The 18,135-nt window shown below is 43.6% G+C and overlaps 1 protein-coding gene across 2 annotated transcripts in view; it reads right to left on the reverse strand.

Moving 5' to 3' along the window:
• Nucleotides 1–18,135, reverse strand: part of LOC139415235 (BRF1 general transcription factor IIIB subunit b) — a 131,077-nt gene that overhangs the window by 54,847 nt on the left and 58,095 nt on the right. For both annotated transcript variants that reach the window (XM_071163165.1, XM_071163167.1), the window contains exons 8-12: nt 17,117–17,210; nt 14,885–15,011; nt 14,498–14,537; nt 14,119–14,214; nt 13,466–13,771 (exon numbers count right to left, since the gene is read on the reverse strand). In XM_071163165.1, the coding sequence (XP_071019266.1) occupies nt 13,466–13,771; nt 14,119–14,214; nt 14,498–14,537; nt 14,885–15,011; nt 17,117–17,210 (663 nt within the window). The remainder of the gene's footprint in view (nt 1–13,465; nt 13,772–14,118; nt 14,215–14,497; nt 14,538–14,884; nt 15,012–17,116; nt 17,211–18,135) is intronic.

Consider the following 18,135-nt stretch of genomic DNA (forward strand, 5'->3'; position numbering starts at 1 on the left):
TGGATCAAATAAATAAATATCCTTAGCAATCTAACCCATAATGACAAAGCTGAAACACATTTTTAGACATTTTTGCAAATGTATTACAAATAAAAAATAGAAATACCTGATTTACATAAGTATTCAGACCCTTTGCTATGAGACCTGAAATTGAGCTCAGGTGCATCCTGTTTCCATTGAACATCCTTCAGATCTACAATTTGATTGGAGCCCACCTGTGTAAATTCAATTGATTGGACATGATTTGGAAAAGCCAACACCTGTCGATATAAGGTTCCACAGATGACATTGCATGTCAGAGAAAAAACAAGCCATGAGGTCGAAGGATTTGTCCATAGAGCTCTGAGACAGGATTGTGTAGAGGCACAGATCTAGAAGGGTACCAAAACATTTCTTCAGCATTGAAGGTCCCCAAGAACACAGTGGCCTACATAATGTTTTAAATGGAAGAAGTTTGGAACCACCAAGACTCTTCCTAGAGCTGGCCGCCCGGCCAAACTGAGCAATCGGGGGAGAAGGGCCTTGGTCAGGGAGGTGACCAAGAACCCAATGGTCACTCTGACAGAGCTCTAGAGTTCCTCTGTGGTGATGAGAGAACCTTCCAGAAGGACAACCATTTCTGCAACACTCTACCAATCAGGCCTTTATGGTACGTGGCCAAAAGGAAGCCACTCCTCTGTAAAAGGCACATGACAGCCCACTTGGAGTTTGCTAAAAGGCACCTAAAGACTCTCAGACCATGAGAAAATCTGGTCTGATGAAACCAAGATTGAACTTTTTGGCTTGAATGCCAAGCGTCATGTCTGGAGGAAACCTGGCACCATGAAGCATAGTGATGGCAACATCAGGGACTGGGAGGCTGGTCAGGATCGAGGGAAAGATGAAAGGAGAGAGTAAAAGTACAGAGAGATCCTTGATGAAAACCTGCTTCAGAGCGCTCAGGACCTTAGATTGGGGCGATGGTTCACCTTCCAAAAACCCTAAGCACACAGCCAAGCAACGCTGGAGTAGCTTCGGGACAAGTCTCTGAATGTCTTTTAGTGGCCCATCCAGAGCCTGGACTTGAATCCTGGAGAGACCTGAAAATACATGATCAGCAACGCTCCCCATCCAACCTGACAGAGCTTGAGAGGATCTGCAGAGAAGAATGGGAGAAACTCCCCGAATACAGGTGTGCCAAGCATGTAGCATCATACCCAAGAAGACTTGAGAAGTAATCGCTGCCAAAGGTGCTTCAATAAAGTACTGAGTAAAGGGTCTGAATACTTACGTAAATGTGATATTTCAGTTTATTATTTTTAATAAATTAGCAAAAAACTCTAAAAACTGTTTTGGCTTTGTCATTATGGGGTATTGGGTGTAGATTGATGAGGGGAAAAAAAACAATTTAATACATTTTACAATAAGGTTGTAACCTAACCAAATTTGGGAAAAGTCAAGGGGTCTGATTACTCTCCAAAGGCACTGTAGGCCAAGGACTAGATAAAGTGTATTTTTATCTGGAGATTACTACACTACTCACTCTGTTTAGCACATGGCCTCACATGTGAATCCTTAAAGAGATGGGTGTGGCTAAGGCTTAAGAGAGTGTGAACAATGATTAGTGGGTGTAGAACTCTCCAGTAAGTGTACCAAAACATTCAAGGGACATTTTCTCAAAAGTAGGGTTACAAGTTTGTCAACTTTCAAAGCAGAATTACTGTACCATTATTCCTCAACTGCAGTGTAAGATATACCATTTTCTAGCTCCGAGTCTACTTTTAAGCAATTAAAAAAACGCAATTTAAAATGTTGCTACATTGGACCGAATCCAGGTGGTGGGTCACATATTTGTAACATGACACATTACATCATATTACTGGGGCATGTAAAGCTCCCCTTCAACATTATCTCACTTATAAGCATAAAATGTTTCTCAGGACAATATCCAGGCTTCTCTGCTTTGTAGCCCTAGTATGTTTTCTGCGTGACAGGCCCTGAGTGTAGCTGATGTTTGTGTGACTGTGTACACCAGGAGGGGAGAAAGAGAGGAGGGTGCCACTTGCTTGTCTCCCTTCCTGTCAGTTGTCATCCGTTCAAGGCGAGCTCCTCTGTGGTAAGCTGTCAGTTCCACAAACACATTTAGATACAGTGTGTACACACACAGAGACACACACAAACACTGCATATTCTGTCTCAGGAACCACATTAATAAGATATAAGAAATAACAAATCTCCTGAGATAACACTGCAAAAAAGACAAACCGGAACAGTGTTGCCTGTCCCTTTAAGATGAAGGCCAGGTGGTACGGCAGAGCAGAGCTGCAGCTGTACTGTCACTGGCAGGGGGGTAGGCAGGTTGGCCGGAGCAGCTGTCTAATTACATCACGGCAGGAGGTCAGTGCATGGCCAATCACCCTCCTTCGCCGACACACCTTGCAGCTCCAATAGAGGACAGAGGGAGAGAGGAAGGGACCGTCTGCATGGACAGCATAATAGAGACCTAGAAAGTCACTCAATGATGTTGACCATAGTACTGCTTTCTGCATTGAAAAGGAACATGAGGAAGGTCTGTACCCAATATTTCCAGTGAAAGAAAGAAAGGAAAGCTTTCGACAACACATGGCTAGAAGCCAGGCCTGGCTAAACATGCATTTGAAGTACCAAATACATATGTGAAAATCTTATAGTAAATAATGTTGTGTTTCTTCAAAAACACATTCAAAGAGGTACCAGTTCCAGAGTTCATGTAAGTCTAGTCTATATTAGGAAATAATGCAACTAGCTGATAGGAGCATATTGGCTCAAAAGGCAGAAAACCTGATTCAACAAGCAGCCGGTATAGCCACTAGTAGGAATACCATCAAGTGAACCATTGTCCATGCTTTCCTTTCAGATTACAAGCCACACCATTTGCATGTTACATCTTGATGTCAACGTAAAATGCTCAACGTAAAATGTCACTCAGGGGTAGGTACTCAAGCCAAACTCATTTTGAGAGATTATAAAAATCCAGAAACGTTGTTGGTATTGCATTTGTTGGATTGTAAAAGTAATTCACAATATATATTTTTTATTATAAAAGTCAGTCAACACGGTTTACATTTAATTTGTTAATCGAACTGGCCAAGGCTTTCGACTCTGTCAATCACCACATTCTTATTGGCAGACTCAACAGCCTTGGTTTCTCAAATGATTGCCTCGCCTGGTTCACCAACTACTTCTCTGATAGAGCTCAGTGTGTCAAATCGGAGGGCCTGTTGTCCGGACCTCTGGCAATCTCTATGGGGGTGCCACAGGGTTAAATTCTCGGGCCGACTCTCTTCTCTGTATACATCAATGATGTCGCTCTTGCTGCTGGTGATTCTCTAATCCACCTCTACGCAGACGACACCATTCTGTATTCCTCTGGTCCTTCTTTTGACACTGTGTTAACTAACCTCCAGACGAGCTTCAGTGCCATACAACTCTCATTCCGTGGCCTCCAATTGCTCTTAAACGCAAATAAAGCTAAATGCATGCTATTCAACCGATCATTGCCCGCATCTGCCCGCCCATCCAGCATCACTACTCTGGACGGCTCTGACTTAGAAAACGTGGATAACTACAAATACCTAGGTGTCTGGCTAGACTGTAAACTCTCCTTCCAGACTCACATTAAGCATCTCCATTCAAAATGTACATCTAGAATCGGCTTCCTATTTCTCAACAAAGCTTCCTTCACTCATGCTGCCAAACATACCCTCGTAAAACTGACCATCCTACCGATCCTTGACTTCGGCGATGTCATCTATAAAATAGCCTCCAACACTCTACTCAGCAAACTGGATGTAGTCTATCACAGTGCCATCCGTTTTGTCACCAAAGCCCCATATACTACCCACCACTGCGACCTGTACTCTCTTTTTGGCTGGCCCTCGCTTCATACTCGTCGCCAAACCCACTGGCTACAGGTTATCTACAAGTCTCTGCTAGGTAAAGCCCCGCCCTATCTCAGCTCGCTGGTCACCATAGCAGCACCCACTCGTAGCACATGCTCCAGCAGGTATATCTCACTGGTCACCCCCAAAGCCAATTCCTCCTTTGGTCGCCTTTCCTTCCAGTTCTCTGCTGCCACTGACTGGAATGAACTGCAAAAATCACTGAAGCTGGAGATTCCCATCTCTCTCACTAGCTTTAAGAACCAGCTGCCAGAGCAGTTCACAGATCACTGCACCTGTTCATAGCCCATCTGTATACAGCCCATCTATCTACCTCATTCACATACTGTATTTATTTATTTTGTTCCTTTTGCACCACAGTATCTCTACTTGCACATCCATCTTTTGCACATCTACCATTCCAGTGTTTAAATGCCATATTGTAATTACTTCGCCACCATGGCCTATTTATTGCCTCAACTCCCTTATTTGACCTTATTTGCAGTCACTGTATATAGACTTTGTTTTCCTTTTTTTCTACTGTATGTTTGTTCATTCCATGTGTTGTTGTATGTGTCGAACTGCTATGCTTTATCTTGGCCAGGTCGCAGTTGCAAATGAGAACTTGTTCTTAACTAGCTTACCTGGTTAAATAAAGGTGAAAAAAATAAATAATAATAATTTCATTGGGGGTAATGGAAGAAACGCTCAGAAGTGGGGTGTGGGAGGGGTTGGGCAATTGTACCGTAATATTGATTGATTGTGTTGTTTATGTGATTCCAATAAAAATGAATTGTTTGCTAAGAAAGAAAGAAAGAAAGAAAGAAAGAAAGAAAGAAAGAAAGAAAATTCAGGCTGAATCGGAAGGATTGGCAACCGTAGCCTCAAACCCACGTTGCAATACACCACCAAGCGAGGTTTGTAATTCACAGAGACGGCTTGTCTGTGAGGTAAATTCTGCTAAACTCAGCCCTGAGTTTAGCATTTTTGTTCAAAATGGCAGAGTTCACATAAAGTTAATGCCAAACCTCATTTTTAAAAACAGTCTACAACAAAAGACAAGTTTGCTCAAACCCTGCAGAATATAACCATAACCAATATAACCACTGGTCTTGGATTGGATTTACTGGATAATCCTATATCTGGCTAGCGCCGTCAAAGTCAGGTGAACAGCCGCTGCTCTAGTTTGGGGAATAGGTCTCTCCTTATCCTGTATTTAGGCTAGATACTTCTGTTTAGATCTAGTATGAAGAGACATTTTGATGACATCAGCATGAACTAGTTACAACTTTATTCTGAGGGAGATGCCTCTGGGGAGTTAAAAGCGGCGTCCTCTCCTTGGGAAAGTGGGACTGCTTTAAATAGGCACTGGGTTCGAAGGAGGTCGTCACATCATCGGTCATTTTGGCTCATCACGGAGCGCCTATTGAGGGCAGATGCACTTAGTGGTGCCAGAATGCTGGGGTGACTGGAAATAAAATGGAGTCCACGGGAGCCACTGTACACACAGCCTGCAGAGAGATGGCCCCGGACTGTCAGCTTTAAAGACTGAGGGGGGTGGGGGTGCCCAGTAGACCTCACACACACACACACAGATAATGCGGAGACAGACAGGCAGGGAGGCACAGATTTATATAATGCCACACAAACAACACACACACACACACACACTTTTAGGCAAATACCTGAGCAGACACACTCACTTTTGGACTTTATGGGAATGCTATGAGGTCCAAAAGTTATGGGCAGAGTTAGAAAGTTGGCTGTCAGAAGTATTACAATGTAAATCTACTTTAATCCATCTGTCTGCATATTTCAAGACATGCAGTGAGATACGCAATGGCTTGGACAATACTCTTCTTGTCAATTATCTTGAAAAAGCATACTTAAAAACTGTGAATCAACCAATCCTCCATCGTTAAGTCAATGGAAAGATCATATGCTTCATTATCTAAATATTGAAAGAGCGTGAGGGTTGGAGAGGAACAAAATGGTGCAATTTGAGGACGTGGCGAAGTAGTGCAGGCAGTGGAGATAGAGGTGGGAACAGGTGGGTCTGGGCAGGTGTGATGTTGTTGATGTTTGTGTGCATCTGTATGTTGTCTTTTGTATGTGTATGTTTTGTATTGTATTAAATAATTAATTAAATAAATAACACCAACACATTATCACCGACACATACACGGCAGGGTTTTAAATGAGCAGGACGCTGAGCCAGTGAGCCCACGCCTATATTTCTGTGTGTGTGTGGGATTGGGGAGATTTATCTCTGCTAAAGCCACTAAAGCCCAATGTTTACGAGTCCTGGGGCCTGAGCCTCTTCCAAAGAAGCTTTCCCTCCAGCCTCTCTGCTCTGTCCAAAATTATTCCCTATATAGTGCACTAATTCTGACCAGAGCATTATGGGTCCTGGTCAAAAGTAGCGCACAATATAGGGAATAGGGTGCCATTCGAGACACACCCCTCAGCTTCCCAGGCACAAGGACAACGATGAATAATATCCATCCACTCCGCATAGCTACCGTTACCAGCTAGCTAGCAACCTATAAAGAACGCTAGCCCAACTACATTTCACATCACAGACTTTAATTAGCGTTATTGTATTCAGGGAGCATGTTAGCTAGTAGTGCTAGTGCGCTAAATATTTTATTAGGGTTCCTGTATTCAGGAAGCGTGCTAGTAATGCTAGCGCTAGCTTTTTACTAGGCTTACTGTAATTAAGAAGTGTGTTTGGGTGCCTCAAGGAAATATGAGCCAGTTTGTTTGGACAGGCGACAGTGGCCAAGTGGAGAAGGAAATGGGAGGTCAAATAGGGGTAGAGGGGTAAAGAGGGTCGGGTCAAGAGGCGAGCAGCTGTGAGGATCTGCAAAGCCTGACCAATGATCTACTACTATAACATTCTATTTCACATCTCATGCACACTTCTCATACCATTTCAATGAATGTGGAATTTCTCCAAATCAATAATATCATACTATCACAAAGAAAGATAACTTGGTGTTTTTCTCTTGTCCCTGATAATGATGCTGTTAGCCTGAATACTGTTTTTATTCACATTAAACACAATTTAATTATAGGACAAACTACTACAATGTAGCCTACATAGTCAAAAGGAAGCAGCAGAACTGTAGGAAAATGACTAGGTAGTTTATATGGACTAGAAAAGTGTAAAGAAGGTCAACATCAGTCCCCAATTAATCTGAAGGAATTGATTGGACTAAAGGCTTCGCACACAACCCATCAAACGCCAATCAATGTTCTACAATACCATCCAAGGGTCCCTTTACACTCACAGAACTAGGCATGCGTCTAAAATCGCACCCTATGACCTATTGGTCAAAGCTCTGGTCAAAAGTTGTCCACTACAGTCGTGGCCAAAAGTTCTGAGAATGACACAAATATACATTTCCACAAAGTTTGCTGCTTCAGTGTCTTTAGATATTTTCGTTACTATGGAATACTGAAGTATAATTACAAGCATTTCATTTGTGCCAAAGGCGTTTATTGACAATTACATGAAGTTGATGCAAAGAGTCAATATTTGCAGTGTTGACCCTTCTTTTTCAAGACCTCTGCGATCTGCCTTGGTATGCTGTCAATTAACTTCTGGGCCACATCCTGACTGATGGCAACCCATTCTTGCATAATCAATGCTTGGAGTTTGTCAAAATGTGTGGGATTTTGTTTGTCCACCCGCCTCTTGAGGATGGACCACAAGTTCTCAATGGGATTAAGGTCTGGGGAGCTTCCTGGCCATGGACCCAAAATATCGATGTTTTGTTCCCCGAGCCAATTAGTTATCAATTTTGCTTTATGGCAAGGAGCTCCATCATGCTGGAAAAGGCATTGTTTGTCACCAAACTGTTCCTGGATGGTTGGGAGAAGTTGCTCTCGGAGGATGTGTTGGTACCATTCTTTATTCATGTCTGTGTTCTTAGGAAAAATTGTGAGTGAGCCCACTCCCTTGGCTGAGAAGCAACCCCACACATAAATGGCCTTCTTCACAACAATTGAACCGCTCTCCTTGAAATTCTTGATGATGTGATAAATGGTTGATTTAGGTACAATCTTACTGGCAGCAATATCCTTGCCTGTGAAGCCCTTTTTGTGCAAAGCAATGATGACGGCACGTGTTTCCTTGCAGGTAACCATGATTGACAGAGGAAGAACAATGATTCCAAGCACCACCCTCCTTTTCAAGCTTCCAGTCTGTTATTCGAACTCAATCAGCATGACAGATTGATCTCCAGCCTTGTACTCGTCAACACTCACCTGTGTTAACGAGAGAATCACTGACATGATGTCAGCTGGTCCTTTTGTGGCAGGGCTGAAATGTAGTGGAATTTTTTTTGGGGGGGGATTCAGTTCATTTGCATGGCAAATAAGGACATTGCAATTCATCTGATCACTCTTCATAACATTCTGGAGTATATGCAAATTGCCATCATCCAAACTGACGCAGCAGACTTTGTGAAAATGAAAATTTGTGTCATTCTCAAAACTTTTGGCCACGACTGTAGTTGTATAATGTAATGCGATATGATATCATTATATTTGCCCAATGTAAATAGAATAGGATTCCTCTGAAAGTCATTAGTACAATGTTTCTAGAATGTTTGTGTGTTCCCTCCGCACACTCTGCTGGCTTCCAGTGGACTGTATATAGGGAATAGGGTGCCATATGGAATGTAACCTATGATTAATGCAGTCCATTTATGTGGTCAACATTGGCCAATGGGTGAGGCAGTGTCACATTTGGAATTCGGCCCATATGCCTTAAATGTCTAAGGTGTCTGTGTATTTCATTATTTATAGTCTACTATGAATCATCCTCACTAATAGCCAATGGCATTTTCTCCTAGGAAGTGTGAAAACGCTGGCTCTCAGTATCCAGCATATTTTGGGAATGAATGCTAGTGTTTCTGGTAGACTTCCAGTCATTGCGCTAACACTAGTTAGCATTGGCTCGCTGAACTCCTAAATATAAATATCTGTGCACTTCATTCCCCTCTTCAAGGGATTAATGCAAGGGCACCGATTAAACGTTCTGTTAATGTTTGCCAACACAATCCCCCTACCAAATCTCAAAGAACACTGACGATAAGGCTCCAATAAAAGCATTTTATGGATTGGTCAACAGATCAAGGAGAAATACTAGGGCTTCAAAATAAGGTTGTCAGAACAAGGGTTGGCAAACAACCATCCATGAATCAAATCAAATGTTATTAGTCACAGTGTGCTGAATACAACAGGTGTAGTAGACCTTACACTGAAATGCTTACTTGTAATATCTGTCGAAGTTGGATATTGTACACGATCAATGCTTTGGTATCTAAATAATAATTTGGTAAAATGGGAATCCTTCATATCATTTCGAAATGTTTAAATAATACTCTATGCTTGTCTTGTTCCATAATAATAACATAGGGTTTAAATAACAGTAGAATTTACCCTATGAGACAGGCCTTTAAAATTCAACCTGAACTTCCAGTGACTCTGTTTGGGATAGCGCCCTGCAGATTAATGAAGATTTATGACAAGTGTGACCACTGGTCAGGATAATATCAGCCCAGCCCAGCCTCACTGAGCTGCTGAAACCGAGGCAGAGAGGTTTTGTACCAAATGGCACACTATTTCCTATGTAGTGCACTTGAAGTGCAATACTTTTGACCAGGGAGTAATAGGAGCCATAGGGCTCTGGTCAAAAGTAGTTCACTTTTAAATGTTATATTTATTTTAATTTTAACAGGGAAGACATATTGAAACCTTTTCCAAATTCGCCCTGAATAATAAACAATAAAACAATATACAGTTGAAGTCTGAAGTTTACATACACTTACGTTGGCGTCATTAAAACTCGTTTTTCAACCACTCCACAAATTTCTTGTTAACAAACTACTGTTTTGGCAAGTCGGTAAGGACATCTTCTTTGTGCATGACACAAGTAATTTTTCAAAAATTGTTAACAGACAGATTATTTCACTTATAATTCACTGTATAACAATTCCAGTGGATCAGAAGTTTACAAACACAAAGTTGACTGTGCCTTTAAACAGATTGGAAAATTCCAGAAAATTATGTCATGGCTTTAGAAGTTTCTGATAGGCTAATTGACATCATTTGAGTAAATTGGAGGTGTCCCTGTGGATGCATTTCAAGGCCTACCTTCAAACACAGTGCTTCTTTGCTTGACATCATGGGAAAATCAAAAGAAATCACCAAGACCTCAGAAAGAAAATTGTAGACCACAAGCCTGGTTCATCCTTGGGAGCAATTTCCAAATGCCTAAAGGTACCACGTTCATCTATACAAACAATAGTACGCAAGTATAAACACCATGGGACCACACAGCCGTCATACTGCTCAGGAAGGAGACGCGTTCTGTCTCCTAGAGATGAACGTACTTTGGTGCGAAAAGTGCAAATCAATCCCAAAACAACAGCAAAGGACCTTGTGAAGATGCTGGAAGAAACAGGTACAAAAGTATCTATATCCACAGTAAAATGAGTCCTATATCGACACAACCTGAAAGGCGCTCAGCAAGGAAGAAGCCACTGCTCCAAAACCCAGACTACGGTTTGCAACTGCACATGACGACATGTGCAGTACATTTTGGAGAAATGTTCTTTGGTCTGATGAAACAAAATTAGAACGGTTTGACCATAATGACCATTGTAATGTTTGGAGGAAAAAGGGAGGCTTGCAAGCTGAAGAACACCATCCCAACCGTGAACCCCGGGGGTGGCAGCATCATGTTGTGGGGGTGCTTTGCTGCAGGAGGGACTGGTGCACTTCACAAAATAGATGGCATCATGAGGATGGAAAATTATGTGTGAAGACAGTGAAGAGCCGACTCCGGGATGCTGGCTAAGGGATGGAAAGAAAAAGCCATATCTCAGACTGGCCAATAAAAGATTGGCAAAATAACACACACTGGACAGAGGACCTCTGCCTAGAAGACCAGCATCGCCAGAGTTTCCTCTTCACTGTTGACGTTGAGTGGTGTTTTTTGTACTATTTAATGAAGCTGTCAGTTGAGGACTTGTGAGGCATCCGTTCCTGTAACGGCTGTTGGAAGGAGAGGAGCAAGGTGCAGCGTGGTACATGTTCATACCTTTTATTTGAACTGAACACTGAAATATCAAAAAGAACGAACAAAACCGAAACAGTTCTGTCTGGTGCAGACCCACAAAACAGAAAACAACTACCCACAAAACACAGGTGGGAAAAGGCTACCTAAGTATGGTTCTCAATCAGAGACAACGATAGACAGCTGCCTCTGATTGAGAACCACACCCGGCCAAACACACAGAAATAGAAAACATAGAACACAACATAGAATGCCCACCCCAACTCACGCCCTGACCAAACTAAAATAGAGACATAAAAAGGATCTCTAAGGTCAGGGCGTGACAGTTCCTTGAGAAATAAGCTTTTAGTGTGTATGGAAAATTGGGATATTTATTTAAATTGGGATATTTAATTTCAGCTCATGAAACATGGGATCAACACTTTACATGTTGCGTTTATTTTTGTTCAGTATATATACATTGTGAAGTATACATAGTGAAGAGAACAGGTCCCAAAATCGTCCGCTGTGGTACACCTTTTTGTACCTCAAGAAATTCAGACTTAACCCCATCAATTCTCTTCATAGGGTATAGGGTGCCATTTCAGAAGCAGCTACAGAGAGAGGTGGTGGGCATATTGATTGGTTAAGTGAGGCTAGGGGATGTGCTGGAGTTAATACCTTTTGTCACGTTCTGACCTTTATTTCCTTTGTTTTGTCTTTATTTAGTATGGTCAGGGCGTGAGTTGGGATGGGCAGTCTGTGTGTTTTTCTATGTTGTGGTTTTGAGTTCAGCCTAGTATGGTTCTCAATCAGAGGCAGGTGTCGTTAGTTGTCTCTGATTGAGAATCATACTTAGGTAGCCTGGGTTTCACTTTTGAGTTGTGGGTGTTTGTTTTCCATGTGTGTGTGTGTTTGTTTTCCATGTGTGTGTGTGTGTGTTTTCCATGTGTGTGTGTGTGTGTGTGTGTGTGTGTGTGTGTGTGTGTGTGTGTGTGTGTGTGTGTGTGTGTGTGTGTGTGTGTGTGTGTTGCCACACGGTTTCGGTCATGTTTATTGTTTTGTATTTTCATAGTGTTCAGTTTATATCTTAAAATAAAACGTTATGGACACTTACCACGCTGCGCATTGGTCCTCCGATCCTTCTCGCTTCTCAGAGGAGGAGGAGGAATGCCGTTATACCTTTATCCATCCAGTCGGGAGAAGAGAGCCAGAGAGCTTTTCGCTCGGCACTCACTTGCTCACATCATTGATCCGGTATGTTAAATAAAATATAGAACCCTCTTAAGCCAAATTAAGGCATGTGGTCAAATCAAAATCAATCAAATCAAATGTATTTATATAGCCCTTTGTACATCAGCTGATATATCAAAGTGCCGTACAGAAACCCAGCCTAAAACCCCAAACAGCAAGCAATGCAGGTGTAGAAGCAAGGTGGCTAGGAAAAACTCCCTAGAAAGGCCAAAACCTAGGAAGAAACCTAGAGAGGAACCAGGCTATGAGGGGTGGCCAGTCCTCTTCTGGCTGTGCCGGGTGGTCAAATGCGGTCAGGGCTATAGGGGAGTCAGTGGGTATGGTGGGTAGAGTGTTTTAAGTTGTGTTTGAATGACCCCTCAACCCGCGACTGATATGAGGGGTGTGTGGGGAGAACTCTGAGGCCAAAATGGCAGTTATTAAGAAAAGAGAGAGAGAGCGAGAGAGAGAGAGATTTGGTGATCGCTTGACTGACAAGTGCTCAATAGGAGATTCTGACCAAAACGTCATGCTGATAGACACACAAAAAATACATCTAAATGATGTCCTTTCACAACCAGTATACAATCTGACTGTGACAACACAAAAGTTTTGCACACTGGTATTACTAGCAGTTTGGGGGTGGACTCACAATATCACTCAAACACAGCTCAAGGTTTTCCCGGACGATTATGGTTAGGGGTAACGACACGCACTGTAATCTTGGGTTATTACATGGTTAAAAGGGAAGTTTAGGATTTTAATTTGATGTTAGATGGTTCCTTACCCTGAAAGTAGTCTATGGGCCTGGAGAAACTAAAATCCATGGTTCAGTTTTCTTTAAATGGATACTTTGGGATTTTGGCAATGAGGTCCTTTATCTACTTCCCCAGATGAACTCGTGGACACCATTTTTATGTATCTTCGTGAAATTTGAAGGAAGTTGCTAACTAGCGTTAGCGCACTAGGTAAGTAGCATTAAAGTAATGACTGGAAGTCTATGGGTATCTGCTATGGGTAAAACTACCTCTACCTCCTTCATACTGCACATAGATATAAAAATGGTATCCACTAGTTCATCTGACTCTGGTGAAGTAGATAAAGAAAATGGCCAAATCCTTAAGTATTTCTTTAAACAGCCACCACAAACTCCAGCTAACATAAGCCACTGCTAGAGAACAATCAATGGAAGTGATATGAGCAATTGTGCATTTACCAAAACACTATGGAGCTGATTTGATTTGGCAATGTAGTCTGGACTCACCACTGTCCTTGTCCTCTGCGATGCACTCATGGATGGACTCACTGAGCCCCAGGCTAGCCGCGCTAGGCAAGGGACCCAGGATGGAAGCTAGGGAGGGCCCTCCTCTGGGTGGTGGATGTGGAGGGGGTGCCTCCTCTGTCACTCCTTCTCCCCTTCTTTCGTGCCCTTGCTGTTCGCCCTGGATGACCTGGCAGAGGAAGTCCTGGTTCAGGTGTTGGGCGACTGCCTCCAGCTCCTCGTCCTCCTCGGGGTCCACCTCCCTGGGGCTGGAGCACGAGGCCTGAGAAAGCACCTCGTCCAGCGGGTCTGAGGGTCAGAGTGGAGAGGATGGGTCTTGGGGATATATACAGTACATACACATATTCAGGGATTGAGTCACATAGGTGTTATGTGCGTAGCTGTACTTTAGACACACACACGCTGCTCTTTTCAGAGAACTCAAAATGACAATCATCCGCAGTTCTCCGCCTGCCATTTTCAAAGGGCAAAAGTGTGACCTCATGACACTGATGAAGCACCTTGTCAGAACTGACCTACAGCGTCGCCTTGATTAAAAAAACGACAGAAGCCACAGAGACGTGCTTCTTGTTGAGTTAGTAAAAAAAACACACTAAAGGCAGTGGGCACACAGACACACACACACACACACACACCTATTTCTTTGGCATAGGCAGCGTAGATCCCTCTGAGCTTTGGCCTGCTGTTTTCCAGCTCCGTCTCGATCTCGTCTCGATACAAACTGATTTCACCTGCAGGGGTAGAGAGACAGTGAAACTGAGATGACCCTTCACATTACATTGTTTGTTTTCACATTTACAATTCTCTCAATCCTACAGTGACCTAGTTGATCGCATGCATTTTATGACATTTTACATTCATTTACATTACATTTTATATCACAATTATTTTGATGAGATTTTTGAGTGTTATTTACATACAAAATGCTCAAAGATCTAATCAAAAATGCTCACAGACTTAAAGTTTCAAAACTGCGCTGAGGCTACCTATTACCACAATATAAACCAAACATACCTTGAACTTCATCCAGCTTTTTGGCTAACTCTTGTTCAAGCTAAAATGGGGTAAGGGAGAGTCAAAGTGAACAAAAACTATTGATGGGATTCAGTCAATTGCAGATTTACGGATAGTGCTTTCAGAAGTGTATTGGAATTGCACAGTAGCATGTTCTGGATGGATGAGTTGACACTTGATATGGAAACTGGCAGTCTGGTCACATACCAGATTACTTCTCATCCACGTTTGTGGTAAAAACTGAACGAGTCACGCCATGCAACTAAAAGTTTCTAAATCAAGTGTCAACTCCTTCCATTCGGGCCACGCTTCTGTGCAAATCAAATGCACTGAGATATGATTGACAGGGCAAGCCAGCCAATGCCTGGAAAGAGTCAGATAACGTACCGCCTGCATCTTGACCTTCCTCTGTCCAGCAGTGAAAGAGGGTGGGTCACACTCCTGCTCCAGATCCACCCGCATGAACTCATCGATGGTCAGCTGACTGGTGGGAGTGTCCTCGAACTCTGTCAATCTTGACAACAGAAGGAGAGGTGTGTCACGTTCTGACCTTAGTTCCTTTTTTATGTCTCCATTTTGGTTTGGTCAGGGCGTGAGTTGGGGTGGGCATTCTATGTTTTTCAGTCTGTTTTGTTCTGTTTGTTGTATTTCTATGTGTTTGGCCTGGTATGGTTCCCAATCAGAGGCAGCCGTCAACCGTTGTCTCTGATTAAGAACCATACTTAGGTAGCCTGTTCCCACCTGTGTTTGTGGGTAGTTGTTTTCCGTTTTGTGTATTGCACCTTGCAGAACTGTTCATTTGTAGTTTTGTTTGTTCAAGTATTCGTATTGATTAAAGGTATTATGAATACTTACCACGCTGCACCTTGCTCTTCTCCTTCTCCCGACAACAGACGTTACAGAACTAACCACCACCAACGGACCAAGCAGCGTGGTAAAAAGGAGGAATGGACATGGGAGGACATTCTGAACGGGAAGGGAGCCTACACATGGGAGGAGAAACTGGCTGGAAGGGATCGCCTCCCACGGGAACAGGTGGAGGCAGCCAGGAAAGCGGAGGCAGCAGGAAAAGGGAGCCAGCGATATGAGGGAACACGGCTGGCAAGGAAGCCCGAGAGGCAGCCCTAAAAATGTATTGGGGGGGCACACGGAGAGATTGGCGGAGTCAGGTAGGAGACCTGAGCCAACTCCCCGTGCTTACTGTGGCGAGAGGTTGACCGGGCAGGCACTGTGTTATGTGGTGAAGCGCATGGTGTCCCCAGTGCGCACGCATAGCCCGGTGCGCTACATCGCAGCTCCTCGAATCGGCCGGGCTAGAGTGGGCATCAGGCCAGGAGGGATGAAGCCAGCTCAGCGCATCTGGTCTCCAGTGCGTCTCCTCGGCCCGGGTTATATGGCACCAGCCCTACACACGGTGTCCTCGGTTCGCCAGTACAGCCCAGTGCGGCCTGTTCCAACTCTCCGCACTTGCCGGGCTACAGGGGGTATCCAACCAGGACGGGTTGTGCAGGCTCGTTGCTCGAGACCTCCAGTGCGCCTACACGGCCCAGTGCATCCGGTGCCTCGGCCAAGGAAGAGGCCGCCTGTATGTCTCCCCAGCCTGGTGAGTCTCCCGCCTGTCCGGCGCCGCCAGAGTCTCCCTCCTATTCGGGGCCCGCGGTAAGGGTCCCCACACCAGAGGCACCACATAAGTGGGCCAAGACTAAGGTGGAGTGAGGTCTACGTCCCGCACCAGAGCCGCCACCGCAGTGAAATGCCCACCCAGACCCTCCCCTATAGTTTCAGGTTTTGCGGCCGGAGTCCGCACCTTTGGGGGGAGGTTTGTTATGTCACGTTCTGACCTTAGTTCCTTTTTTGTCTCTATTTTGGTTTGGTCAGGGCGTGAGTTGGGGTGGGCATTTGTTTTTCAGTCTGTTTTGTTCTGTGTGTTGTATTTCTATGTGTTTGGCCTGGTATGGTTCCCAATCAGAGGCAGCTGTCAATCGTTATCTCTGAGAACCATAACTTAGGTAGCCTGTTCCCACCTGTGTTTTTGGGTAGTTGTTTTGTGTATTGCACCTTGCAGAACTGTTCGATTGTCGTTTTTTTTTTTTTTTCAAGTATTCGTATTGATTAAAAGGTATTATGAATACTTACCACGCTGCAACTTGGTCTTCTCCTTCTCCCGACAACAGACGTTACAAGGTGTCACTATCTGGTCAAGTTACAAAGGACGGATGAAGACCTTTTCTCTATACACACTGATGATGGCCTAACAGCTGAAATATTTGTATTTTGCTCTTGTTACATTCAAATAAAAGCAATAAATAACTCTGAAAATCAATTTCTTAACTCAAACCTTACCACTAACTTCAAGCCTTAATTTAACCATAACCCCAGAGCTTGCGTGGTCATCTAGCAGTGTATGTGTTAGGGTGCGGGGTTAGGGAAAGCATAGGCTTTACCAACAGTCTTCAATGGACCAAACTGCATTTGCCAACATGATGGGATCTACTAAGCTACAGTAGGCTAGTGAAGGTTTGGTGGCTAGCGAGAGGATATGAGCCCTGTCCAGAATAGGATTCCAGCCATGACAGAGACATGCCCTCATCTCTCATCTCCTCATCTCTTAGCTCGTACCTTTTCCTCAGTGTGGCCTCGCACACTTTCACCACTCCGATCACGTCCTTGACGGTGCGGCGGAACTCGTGCATCCGGGCAGCCACCAGCAGCGCTGGGGAAGAAGCGAGGATTACACAGTGATCAACCAACACACACCTCTCTTTTTCACCCACAGAAGAACACACGTGCATACGTCCACACGCACACTTTTATTAGCTATTCAGAAAAAGTGTATACTACCTAAAACACAATCAAATAAACACACACACTGTATAAACCATATTTCTGGGTTGTGTAACTTCCAAAGACACTATTGGTATTGGAAATGGGTCTCAACTTGACTCAATAGTTTCTGCACCAGTGACATTCTACACTGGCATACCGCTCATCGCTTTTACCTGTTCTGCAAGTACACGTTTTTTCTTCCCTGTGCGCCGCCTCCGCTATGTTTAGCCAGCATTAATAAAATGAATGCTTGTCTTGATCAATATGCTCCTTTGAAAGGTGTAGAAGTTACACAACGGCCCAGTCTTTAGCATGTCGCAGCAGAGGTTGTCCATAACACATGACAAAATCTTTATGTACTTCTTATAAATGCTGTATGCATGGGTTATGAATGTGTTATGAAGTCCTTGTGTAGGCACAGTACCCTTCACATGAAGTGTGACCTTACTTTTTCTACTGTGCGCTAGACTCACTTCGTTAGATTGATGTAGGACTTTAAGCCTACATTTTGACTAACTGAAATGTTTGCTCCCAACAAAAAAAACCTGAGGGAATACAATTGAAAGCTAAAAAGGGCAAAGGAAGGATTCAGGTCTGAGTATTAGCATAATTGTCAATAGGGACAGTGTCATGTTTTAGCTTTTGTTTTTCATGCAGTGTTTACACTTGGTATACAATTGAAGTCGAAAGTTTACATACACTTAGGTGGGAGTCATTAAAACTAGTTTTTTAACCTCCAATTTACATCATTTGAGTCAATTGGAGGTGTACCTGTGGATGCATTTCAAGGCCTACCTTCAAACTCAGAGCCT

Source organism: Oncorhynchus clarkii, chromosome 8, assembly GCF_045791955.1.
Source record: "Oncorhynchus clarkii lewisi isolate Uvic-CL-2024 chromosome 8, UVic_Ocla_1.0, whole genome shotgun sequence".
NCBI lineage: Eukaryota > Metazoa > Chordata > Actinopteri > Salmoniformes > Salmonidae > Oncorhynchus > Oncorhynchus clarkii.